This window comes from Calidris pugnax, unplaced genomic scaffold (assembly GCF_001431845.1).
Source record: "Calidris pugnax isolate Ruff unplaced genomic scaffold, ASM143184v1 scaffold44, whole genome shotgun sequence".
NCBI lineage: Eukaryota > Metazoa > Chordata > Aves > Charadriiformes > Scolopacidae > Calidris > Calidris pugnax.
The window spans coordinates 11,589,682-11,601,878 of record NW_015094506.1 but is presented as its reverse complement, the minus strand read 5'-3'; the positions used below and the strand labels follow the sequence as shown (position 1 = coordinate 11,601,878).

The window sequence follows — 12,197 nt, the reverse complement described above, 5'->3', positions numbered from 1 at the left end:
AACTACTCTCTACCTGAGTACTTATGAACTTAATTAGGTTTTCAAAGTCTTCTTGATCATTTCTCTGGAGGATGTTACATTGTATACTAAGCCTCTATCATTAACAATAACTGCTTTGTAGTCCCCTAGCCTATAGTTATGGTATTTATATGTTTTCATTAAAATCCAGGAGCAGACTTTTTTTGACTGGGGATTAATCTGTGACCAAGTATGAACATCAACCATGAACTGAAATGCCTTATTTTACAAGCTCTAGAAAGCTGTTCTAAGCCTTATCACCTGGAATTGCCTGATTTGAGTAACATGTTAAGTTGCTATATACTTCATTGCACTAAATTGCTATCCAAGTTACTATAAACAGTGGTAAATTTAACTCCTGTTGCTCAGTAACATTGCTTTGATTTCTGCTTTCTACCTTCATTTTGACAAGCATAATGATTAAGATGATTAAGAAAAATTATTAAGGTGAAGATCCAGAAATTAGATCCAGTAATCCGATTAACAGTCTTATAGATCAATTACACTTCTATTTTCATAGAACAAACTTAAAATAGTGTAGCACAGTATTAAAATACCTTGTATTTTACTAATTTAGCATATTATCAAATATGAACTAATTCACAAATAATGCTGTATGTCTAAAACTGCTCTTTGGGAATTCTCCTTATGTTTTCCTACTCTTAGAGAAACTTACAATTACCGTGAAAAAAAATTACACTTTTTCATTTATATTGTATGATTAATTTTTTTTTTTTCACTTTCTTGGACTGATTTCAAAGTTGCCTTTCTTAAGAAACAAAAGAAACTGTTGCAAGCAGCTTTAATTCCCATGTGCTTTTTTCCTCAATTTCCAGAGGAAATTGCATGAGCAATGCACTGTCCCAAGAAAACTGCATAAACCAACAATAGAAATGTGAGAGAAGCATGACATAATTAAAAACTTTGTTTGCTTTCTTTATCTTTCTTTCTTTTTTAAATCAAATAAACAGTTGTCCTGGGCATACATCACTCACAATTAAAAATAGCTGGAAAGTGTTGTTAGAACAAAAACAAGTGTTTTGTTCTCTTAAGTCAGCACACAAGCCCTTAGAAGCTTTTCCTGCTAAGTTATGTGCTGCTTCAATGATCACGACACTCATGAAGCCCAGAATGATGATTTCTAATTTTGTGTGTGTGGTGGTTACAATTTCAGCTAGTAATCTATGTGAAAAAAAGAAATGAACTTTTACTTTGCCAAGTTGGTGAGTCCAGACAGACTTTCGGCATCAATTTTGCTGATTTTGTTGCCATCAAGGTGAAGTTCAGTGAGGGATGGGGGAAGGCCTGAAAGAGAGAACACCATCAAATTACTTTTTATAAAATGGGATGATCTTTTTGTAAATGACTTGTGTTACACTGAGGCTCTTTAACAGTAACAAAAAGATTTTTACAAGACACAGCCAAGGACAATTCATTGAATGGAACAAGGAACTTTCACAATCAGGGAAATTGAAAACATCTAGTAACAAATTTTTTTTGGCGTAAAATAACACCAAGTTCATAGAACAGTTAATTGTTAAAAAAACCTAATTGAAATTATTCTCAGGTATGAATACTAGCATTCATTATTATGTAAATTGGACATATATAATAGTGCAAGAAAAAGAGCTTTCATTTTATCCAGACTATGCACATACATAAATCTACAAACATTTGGCACCTAAATATTTTAAAATAACAGCAGAAGAAAATGAGATTATAAAGATAAGGGAAAATAACTTTAACATTAGGTAGGGCACATACTAGTTTGCAAATTCTGTTTATTAGGAAAAAAAATTGGAACCAAATAATTTAACTATCTAAGGCCCCTCAAAGTAACATCCAGGAAGAAAGAAATAACAACTAGTATTAACTTTCAAAAACTTTTCAGCTATTTCAAAACAATCTTCTGGCCAAAGTATGAATATATTCAACATCATTTCCTCTGGATTGGAACCATTCTGTTTTGTATGTTTTGGTTTATTTATTGGTTTGTTTTAGTGTTGTTTTTTTTAATATGTTATATTGATGTTGTTCTTATTTTGTAGCAATTTGCAATGAAGTACTTTTAAAAATATCAAATGTTTCTGTTTCATATAAGAATAGTATTTTTGGCTTCAAACCCACAGACTTGTGGAGGGCTGATTTTATGCTTGTAGAACTTCGGTTAATTCTACATGAGTTTACAAGAATCACAGAATTACATGGGGTTGGAAGGGACCTCTGGAGATCATCTAGTTCAACCCCCCTACCAAAGCAGGTTCTCCTAGAAGAAGTTGCACAGGAACTTGTCCAGGTGGGTTTTGAATGTCTCCAGAGAAGGAGACTCCACCACCTCTCTGGGTAGCCTGTTCCAGTGCTCTGCCACCCTCAAAGTAAAGAAGCTCACATCTGTACAATGGTGATCAGGCTTACAAAATAGGGTTGGAGGATAAAAACATTCTTCCTCTTTGTATTTCAGCTATGAGATAAGAAAAACAGAATAATATAAAATGGCTTGGTTTTGCCAGTGCACCTCTTGTGGAGCTTCTCATAATAGAGAAACAAAATTTTCCAAACAAATAAAAGACAACAGACCAAAAAATGAGGTAGTCAAGTAGTGGCTACTCTAAAGACTGACTCAAAAGGCTTCCATAATATATTTTTTTTCCAACTGACACGAAGTCACTATATTATACCTGTGCAAATTTCTGAAATATTCATTGAATTTCTTACCTTTTGGGATGCTAGTAATGTTGGTGTCTGCAATACGGATGTAAGAGAGCCTCTTCATCCCTTGAAAAGCTCCATTTTCAATGCCTGAACTCTTGATTGGATTGGTGCCTAGTTCTGCCAACAAAACATTGTCATGAGCTGTGCTGTAATGTAGGTACCTATATCCTTCAAGTCAAAGCTAATTTGGAGGTACAATTTATTGGAACATTTCTTGGCTTTCTACATAAAATCACTGATTAAACTTAAAACATCTTGAAAAAACACTAAGCTGTTTTTTTTTATTATTTCTCATGCTCATACCTAAGACAATCACTTGATTCAGTCCATTAAAGACAGCTTTCCTCAACTTGGAGATCTCGTTCTCATGAGCTCGTATCTCCTGAAGAGACTTCGGCATGTTTTCTGGGAGTTCCTTCAGGTTGTTCTTGGACAGATAAAGTCTTTCCAATTTCTTCAGAGGAGCAAAAGCTAATGGGCTTATTTTGCTGATTTTGTTGTTAACAAGGATCAATGCCTGTGGGATAATAATGAGGAAGATCTTAGGTAACTGCTAGAGAAATTATTTTAAGGAATGCAACATCCTAAAATTATTATTCTTTTCTAGTCTCTTTTGATGGTCAATCTAGTGAGCTGAAGAAAATGCCATGCAGTACTGAAACAGATTAGGAACTTCTGAAAGCAGGGAAAAATAAACAAGGCCTACATTACACCTACAAGTATAATTTCATTGCTAAGTTATATGCAGCTTCTGTTAATGTACATAATTTATATCCAAGAATAATTGCAACCCTTCCACTTGAAAACTGTGAAGAACAAGTCATTCACATAAACCCAACGTTATCAGTTTTATTTGCTTTTTTATATCTGGTTTCATTTATTCTAAGGATACTTATACACCTTACCAATCACCACACAACCATCCTAACCAGTTTTTCCTGAACTGACTCAATACAGTGAAGACACAGACTACCTTAATAAAAATATTTATATCATCACATCTCAGCTGTTAGTCTTATAGACTGCACTTATTAGATTTCTGTCTGACAATAAGCTCATTTTTGCAGAGATATAAGCTATTTTTTTGGTAAGTATAACTCGGTATGGAAGGGGAGCAATTTGAAGCACCATACTCTAAGTCCTGCAGTGAGGGATCATGGACCATATTCATTCTGCCTACTATGTAGCTGCTTAATCTAGTTCTCACAGTTGTGATATCTAGACTCAGGGTAACTGTAGGCAAATTAGCTCTCTATACTGTCAGGAGAGAAAGGCTTCCGTAAAAACTCGGTTGCCTGTTATAGGTGGTCTCTGTATTTCTCTGAAATTTTACATTGTTGTTATCTCTCTTTTTAACTAACCATGACATAAAAAGGGAGAAGTCCCATTACTGTAGGAACAATAATGCAGCTAATGGAAAGGATTTCAGATATGACACATATGAGAATGAATCTTATAATTTCATCTGTTTTTTATCTACAGTGCTGTGTGTTTGTGCAGTGAACTAGTTAGAATGGGCTGTACCAATACCTATTTATATTAATGATTAGAGAATAGCTATAGAACATCTTTGTTCACTAACTTTCATGCTGTCTTCAGAAACAGAAGACAACAGCTGCTGCTAAACCCTAATTTTTGTATTTCATATACTATATCTAACATTCAGTGTGTTTTAATACACTTTTAATATTTTCAGAATTACACTTTAGCCTGTTTCTTGGAGAAAAAGTGAGTATTCAGCCCTTTCCACAATCAGTTCAGTATTAAAACAGTGCCAAGAACTGTATCAGCATCTGTGACAACACCTCTCTATCATGAAAACTGAGAAAGAGGTGAGAAGATAGTTAAAAATAGTATTGGAAGTGTGTTTTTTTCCTTAATGGACTCCTCTTGCAGATTTTCCTGAGCAAAGCAAGCAGTGTGTTCTGTACGTGGTTTCACCGAGTACGCATAAAGCCGAGCATATCTGGTTTTAATTTTGCATGCTAGCTAGCAATAACACATTTGCAATAGGAGGTAGAAAAGGTCACTCACAGTTCAGCAGAGTATTTCCCTAACAATAAGCCTCTCCCAAAATAAATATATTGGTCAGTGGAAGACATGGCCCCAACTCTTTTTCATTTGAGCATGAGCTATAAGAACTGCCATGAGAACACATGGGGCATACACGGGGTGTGGTTTCCTGAGTCATCATTGCCAGAATTTTGATACAGATGTAGATTCTGTCCATAGTGTAATACAGCTGCCTGCACAACATTAGGACACGGGAAAAAAATCCATTTTTTATAAGGGGTACCGCCTGAATTATGCAGATAAGTCTCTTTCATTGTATTTATCATAATAACTCAATAACTGGATGTCCTACTGCTAATTTTTTTTTTCTTATTCCTTTCTTAATTTTACCATGGATTTCTTTTCCATAGATCTCTGAGTCAACATTCAATGAGTTTAGACTTATCTTGTCAGCATTTTACATTTTTATCCTACATCCTGCTTTGTGCTGCTTGGTCATTTATCTTGGTCTGCCATATCTTTTTTTTTTAATTATTTTTGTTTGGATTTTTTTAAACTTTGTTGCCTTTTTGATAAAAAATGTTGGGGCTATGATTATCACAGCTGATGATCTGATATGAAATATTTCTTGCTGGAAATAGATAGATATACGTTCAGCTAGGCACTGCAATGTAAATATTCTCTGAGTAGCTGATGTTAAGAAGATTGTTATACCTCTTCAGAGCAGAACTGATAGTCCTCACCAAAACCTGAAATTATCCAGGTATCTAGAATTAATCTATTCTTCTTTGCCGATGCTTTCTCCTGAATATGACCACGCTATCTTGGGGAAACACACAAAACTCTTGTTTTATTCAAACCTTCAGAAAGTCTCTCACTTAGAAATGATGGTATCTATCAAAGATAGGCTTAAAAATACTGATTTCACTGTGGGAACATATACAGTGGGAAAGTATCACAAGCGCACAATTTTCAATGTTTTTTGTAAGAGGGTATCATTTCTCACACCCCACTCTGCAAGTCCCTGCTCCCGGTTTTCTAAAGCTGGACTATTTTTCCACACTGTTGTGCAGCTGTAGAGAAGAAAAAAACCAAACCCACACATCAGAATTTGCAAGAGAAGTTTTACTGTCTCCCAGAGCAACAGCAAATGATGAGGATAACACACCAGCACAGCACCTGGCAAGCCATACGCCTGGGTTCCTTTCCTACCTCACAATAACTCTATTATATGCAAGACTTAAAGAACAAAGTTACTAGCCTCGGAGCACTGCTGTTTACTTTCTTCAGAATGTGCCCCGTATGGTTTGCATGTAATGAAAGTTAAAACAAAACAAAACAAAACAAAACAAAAAAAAATTAAAAACTCAGGGGGATTTAGAGGTCAGTGAAAACAGGAACTAGACGAGAAAAACCTAGGGAAAACATCTGCAGGCAGTGTTATTGAGGAAGGGATGTTAGGCAAAAACATCCCACGTGGACTAACTATCCTCAATAAAGCCCAGATGGCATAATGGGGCATTATATTCACCTTGTCAAAGGACATATAAAAATCTTGTACAGGGAGTACTTGGAGGGGAAAATAAGGGTTAGCCTGAAAATGCTGAAAGTCCTGGAGCCCCTTGGCCACAAATAGCACTTGAGATGCTGTTAGTATGAAATGATTTGGCAGATTGAAGAAATGTGACAGTCTAGAACAGAGTCACAGGAATTGGTACTTTTATTCAAAAATGTATCTTCTTCCACACTTCCATTTTTGGGGGAGAAAAAGATATTTCTTTTAAAACAAATATATCCCCCCCCCCAAAAAAAGATAAAATTGAAGCATATCACCGATTTCCAACACAAAAGGCTGAGCCCACCAATGCACACCTTTCAGCATGACTTGGTATGGGTGCTAAGATATTTAGCCATTGGAAAGAAAAGAGGCAAGAAAGAAAGGGAAAACAAAGAGGCACAAATACATCAAGTGTTGGTCAGTATCAGCAATTTAAGCAGCGCACAGAGAAGAAAAAGAACCCAACCACTGCTCCAAAGGTGGTTTACTTTTTACTGAAACACCTCTGATATTAGTGTAGTAAGAAAAAAAAAAAAAATCAACATATGACAGGAATAGACATTGGCTCAGTTGAAGTCAGTGGGAGTCTGGCCATTTAGCTCCATCTGGCCTGGTTTCTACCTCAAATATTTATTCCCAAAACAAAAAGGAGGATTCACAATTCAGGAAAATTTTGGAACACTTGTTGGCAAGCTTTTGTCAAAATACACCCTGACAAACCGCAGAGAGAGCGTGTGGCAATCCCATAGGAACTAGCATAGGGCTGTTCTTCTTGAGGTTACCAAAACTTACAATTTTTGCCCCTCTGGGTGGGGAGCAGGGAATTATATTTTTTGGGTGTAACTTCATTATGTGAGAATTTTAGAGGATTGTTCTGGGGGTTTTCATCCCTGCTTCTGTTCTTCTTAGCTTAGAATAGGTTGAAGGGAGAGCCTTGCCAAAATGAGAAGTGAACTGTAAAATGATCAGCAAATTGTTATCAGACCTAATACAGGGTGATACATCTGTTTTGCCAGCTGGGGATGGTACTCTTACCTAACATCAAATCTTTAATGATGCATGTGTCCTTCAGGGTTTAAACTGAAAAGTCAATCTGCTGACCCAATGGAATTTCTTTAATTTCCTGGGTTATGTATTACATTATTACCTGTTTTTTATTACAGTTCTGCTAGGAATGGTAATGCCTGAAGAACTGTAATTTGCTAGGAATGGTAATGCCTGAAGAACTGTAAGCTCAGGAGTCAGGCTTCCAAATAAAAATAATAATAAATTTGGCTTTTTTTGCTTGCCTTATGGTTTTAGTTGTTAAGTCATACTCATAACCTGGACATATATTCCAGCTTTTCTGCCAAATTATTAGCAGTAGATGTACACTTCGGAAAAATGAAAAAAAACAAAGAATACCAAAAATATGAAACAGAACTTAACTTCCTTCTCTAATTGTGTTATACCAGGAGACAGAATTCTACAAAATAAGCATTCATTTTTAAATTCATTTTAAAAGTCATAAACATTGGTAAACTTGAAAGCACCAAGAGCCCCTGAATCCAAGGAGGTCTCTGAACAGAATTCCAGATGTTATATCTCCTGAAGGCCCCCTGATCTATAGTTAAGGCAGGAAAAATGTAAAGGCATAGAAAACCATGATGGTGCAATTATTCTTATTTGTTGTTTTTGAAACTCTTTGGTAGCGTTTAGTAGTAACCCTACGAAACCTAGGATGAAGTGGACATATAGAAAGGCAAGGAAAAAGGGATGACATAGAAACAAGAGGGAAGAGATGAATGAACTGTGAGGGAGGACATGGCAAGGCATTGAAACAACAGCCCGTCAGCATAAATGAAAGACGACTGTGGAAAGCTGTTTGATCATATCCACAGCACTTTGTTGAATAATCTCACAAAGCCAAGAAGCCTGCTGCAGATCTAGTTCGCATGAGTTTGAGCTCTCACTGATAAAGTATTGTGTAACATGACTTGCACAGACGACCAGGGAAGAGCTGGGTCTACAGTTTCCTGCTCCAAAAAAAAATAATTATAATGCCCTAGACTTCTACAGAATCTTTCACCCCTTTCCTTGTCCACTGAGGCAAGCATTTTGGTCATTCATTTTACCATAATTTACTTGTGTCTTTTATTGTTGTACTCTGTAGAATTTCCTTTTCCATTAGCTTATTATGCTGAATTCTCTCCAGAATTTTAAGGACCTAAAAGTATTTTCTTCTGTTGTTTTCCTCACATGAAAAGATCTTTAGATTACATCTCTGCACATTAAAAAAATTTTGCATGGTGTTGTGTGTTGCACTTCGCTTGTTTCAGTGGAAAATTTCATTGTGAATAGCACAATGCAAAGGAGAGTCTGAGGAAATGAGAGCTCTCTAAGGGAGTGCTGCATTTCAGAAAGATTAACTTTTTTCTTCTCAGAATATTTGTTAGAAACCTACAGCTGCACCAAGTGGAAACAAAACTTTAAAAAAATGGTATTTCTCAGTCCTGTTACGAACGTCTGCCATTGATGATAGTGGGAACTGAGTACAGAGGTAGAAACTGGACAGAGATATCTCTCTTTGGTTTTTTACAGTATGGCGGTGGCTACTGAGTCTTCATTCAGTGATTTGCAGAGCATTATGTTTACTTAACTTCTCTTTTAATTATGCCTGGGAAAAAGGAACTGAAGCTGTAATGAGTCAACAGAAGACTGTGTTCTTTCATTAATATTGTTTGATCTGTTAGGAACTTTTCTGTGTGCCTGGAAGATGTTCTTAGACTTTTTTTCAGTTTATCTGGGCTCTTGTCCATCCACAGGGAGCCTTCTTTTGAATTAAAAAAAAAAAAAAAAAAAAAAAAAAGTGAATAGGTTCTAAGTATGCAACAGTGATTAAAAGAACAAGCTTATGATTCACTATTCATGCTCATAACCCCTCTATATAGTCCTAGATTTTTTTTTAAAAAAAAAAAAAAAAAAAAAAAAAGAAAAAGGAAAAAAGGAGTACATGAAACTTCTAATGCAATACATTATTTTTCTACTTGATATTACTACAAAGAGTGTTCCAGTTTATTTGCCTGTACATTTAGTGTTGATAATTCTTTAGTGTGGATATGATCATAACCTTAAGTCCCAAGTTCAAATCTTTTATCTCTTTTGCACAGCTCTTTTCTTTCAGTATAAATACAACTGGTTTTAGCACTGTTGTATGCACAATCATGTCTTTGCATAGTTCTGCCAGCTTAAATTAAGCAATGTTCCATCTGATTTCAGGCCAATAGTGCATTTATCTTCTTTTGCTGTACTAACACTGTGCCATTGAAAAATTCCTGTTGGAAAAGCATGCAGTCACTATTCTGTTGTTTGTGCTGCTCATATAGTGATCTAATACACGGTAGTTTATTTTACCTCTTTTTCCAAGTGCCAGGCTTTATACTGGTTTGCTTTGGCTTTGCCACACAGCATGCAACTCCGTGTGCTGTTTTTGTAGACTCCTCCTTCACTCTGCATGAGGGCTTACTCATGTAGTATTTTGGATTCTTTACTGTGTCCATGGGGTCAAAGTACTGTACTCTATCCAGAAGTGTCAGTCTGCCTGGAAAATTCTGACAGTTTCATAGAAGATTTTTTTCCTGGCTTTTCCAACAGCACCTCGCTGATTGTTTTGCCACAGGTCTAAATCATAAGCAAGTTTTTTTACATAATATCAGACAGTTCTCTGAAACCACAAAACTCAGTCCTCAACCCTAAAAAAAGACTGTCTTGATTTTTTTTCCCTATTTTGCCAAGTCTTCTGGTAAAAAAAAAAAAATAATCTTATCTTTCATTTTTAAATAGCGTTAGGTCTCACTGAATTTTTATAGTAACAATGTCTAACAATGTTAGACAGTTTTTCCTGGATAAATTTAAAAATATAAAAATATCAAGTGCACCAAAACTGTTGACTCTGGTGTTTTCTGGCAGGCATCTATTATTTGTAGATAAATATTCCCCTAGTTGCATCCTTTTTTTAATTGCTTGCCATATTTCCACAGCTGCAAATTTTAATGGCTCTTTTAACGACTCAGGAAAATTTTCTGATACAAAGCATATTTTTTTAAGTACAAGTTACTACCCTTTCATTTCTTTTTCACTCAGAGCACAAGTAGCTAAAGTAGTTGTGCTGAAAAAAAAGCCATGTGCAAGTTATAGGTAGATCCTTTCTTTTCTCCTTACTTCATCTGGTTTTCAGTAAAACTTGAACTTTAGGTTCAACCCAACTTGTTCATGAAAACCTCTTCTAAAACTATTTCATCTGGATTTGGTGATGTCTATAGAAATTTGGAAGGAATTTAAAAGGAATATTCAAAAGGAATAAACTGAATACGTTGCTCATTTTTTTCAAGATGTATGAAACTGGATTTTAAGGAATTTTTCCCTTAAGCAATGAATTCATGCAAGAGGTTAACTTCAGTTGTTGATAATTTTAGATTTTGAAACAATAATAGTAATTATTTATGTAAATCTTGCTGTTTTGGTAGACTATAAGAAGGGTTAGTAAAGTCCAAGAGGTCTAGAATCTTTTAAACATCACACCATTAAGTATAACACAAGTCATTTTTACCAGGGAATATGATTAAAAAGCTTATACATTTTTTAATATATATATCACATATATCTTCTTAAAACAAAAGCGACAATGGCGTTCTGTCAACAGCAAAGTTTTTGAGTTGTATTTATCTAAAGACAATATTCCCCTTCACTATGACTCTAGAATATCTAATTGCAAGTTTGGGAGTGGGAACCATTCCCAGATATTACACAAGAATAAGAATGATGCCTGCTGAGAGTAAAGATGGTGCCTAGTTACATAAATGTACTGCATGAATAAATTATTATGTTGGGGAGGAGATGAGAGGATAGTTTTGTATTATTTTGAAAGTAATTTGTTAAAATGGATCTTACTATTGCCACTCTTTTGTATGATTTCCACCGGCCATTAATCATGTACTGGTTACCTCTGGGAGTAAGACAAACAAATGATCTCTTCCCTGAAGGGTTACCTGTTTAATTCACTATTAAATTATATCTATTTCAATAAAAGAAAGAAAATAAATCTGTGGAGTTAACCTCAATGAGATAACATAGTTTGCAACAGCTTAAGTCACAGGATGTATAACAGAGACCTACACCGAGTGCCAAGTATGCACAAGTCCCCGAGGTCAGTGCTTTTCATCTGCAATACCATGCTTGGACTCATTTCATGCAGTGTCATGCAGAAGGATTGCGAAAAGATTAATTTCATTGTCAATACTTTTCTCTTTTTCAGGACCTTGCAGATGATTTTTGTTGAAACTACAGGACTTCACTCCAAGGTAAAAGAAAACCAGAATAAGCAGGGCAGGAATTTGGGTATCCAATCTGTCCAGCAGCCAAGCAGAGGAATTAAAAAAAAATAAATTCTGAGGCACAAGTCACCCCATTCTGAAAGCAAGTCAGATGAAATGTGGTGTAGAAATACCTCCTTCTCTTTGTTGACTATAGAGGTTATCTACGTAATTAGCTCAAGTATAGACATCTATACTAGAATTAGATAACATACCCTTCTTCATTACTTACTCATGTAGGTCCCTCCACTATGGACATCCTGGCATTGTTTTACTCCTAGAATTTTTTTAAAGATTTTCTTCTTGATGTTCCATTAAAACAACAATTTAAGAGGTAATTTGGAAATAATTAAGGAAATAAATGTTTATAGGATTTTTTTCCGACTAGGAGTAGCTGAATGCAGATTCTTGTTTTAAAGAGTGCTTGTTTGGGTGGTGGCATTGGCATCATGAACCAATAAAAAGTGGGAGTTGGCTTCTTAGTTGTGAATGAAAACAATAGAATAGGAAGAGGCTCTGAAGAGACAGAAAAGCAAAGCCAAGTA

At 35.4% G+C, this 12,197-nt stretch overlaps 1 protein-coding gene across 1 annotated transcript in view; it reads right to left on the bottom strand.

Moving 5' to 3' along the window:
* Positions 1-12,197, bottom strand: part of DCN (decorin) — a 39,845-nt gene that overhangs the window by 6,074 nt on the left and 21,574 nt on the right. The window contains exons 4-6 of the mRNA XM_014964006.1: positions 3,034-3,247; positions 2,734-2,847; positions 1,230-1,323 (exon numbers count right to left, since the gene is read on the bottom strand). Of these exons, the coding sequence (XP_014819492.1) occupies positions 1,230-1,323; positions 2,734-2,847; positions 3,034-3,247 (422 nt within the window). The remainder of the gene's footprint in view (positions 1-1,229; positions 1,324-2,733; positions 2,848-3,033; positions 3,248-12,197) is intronic.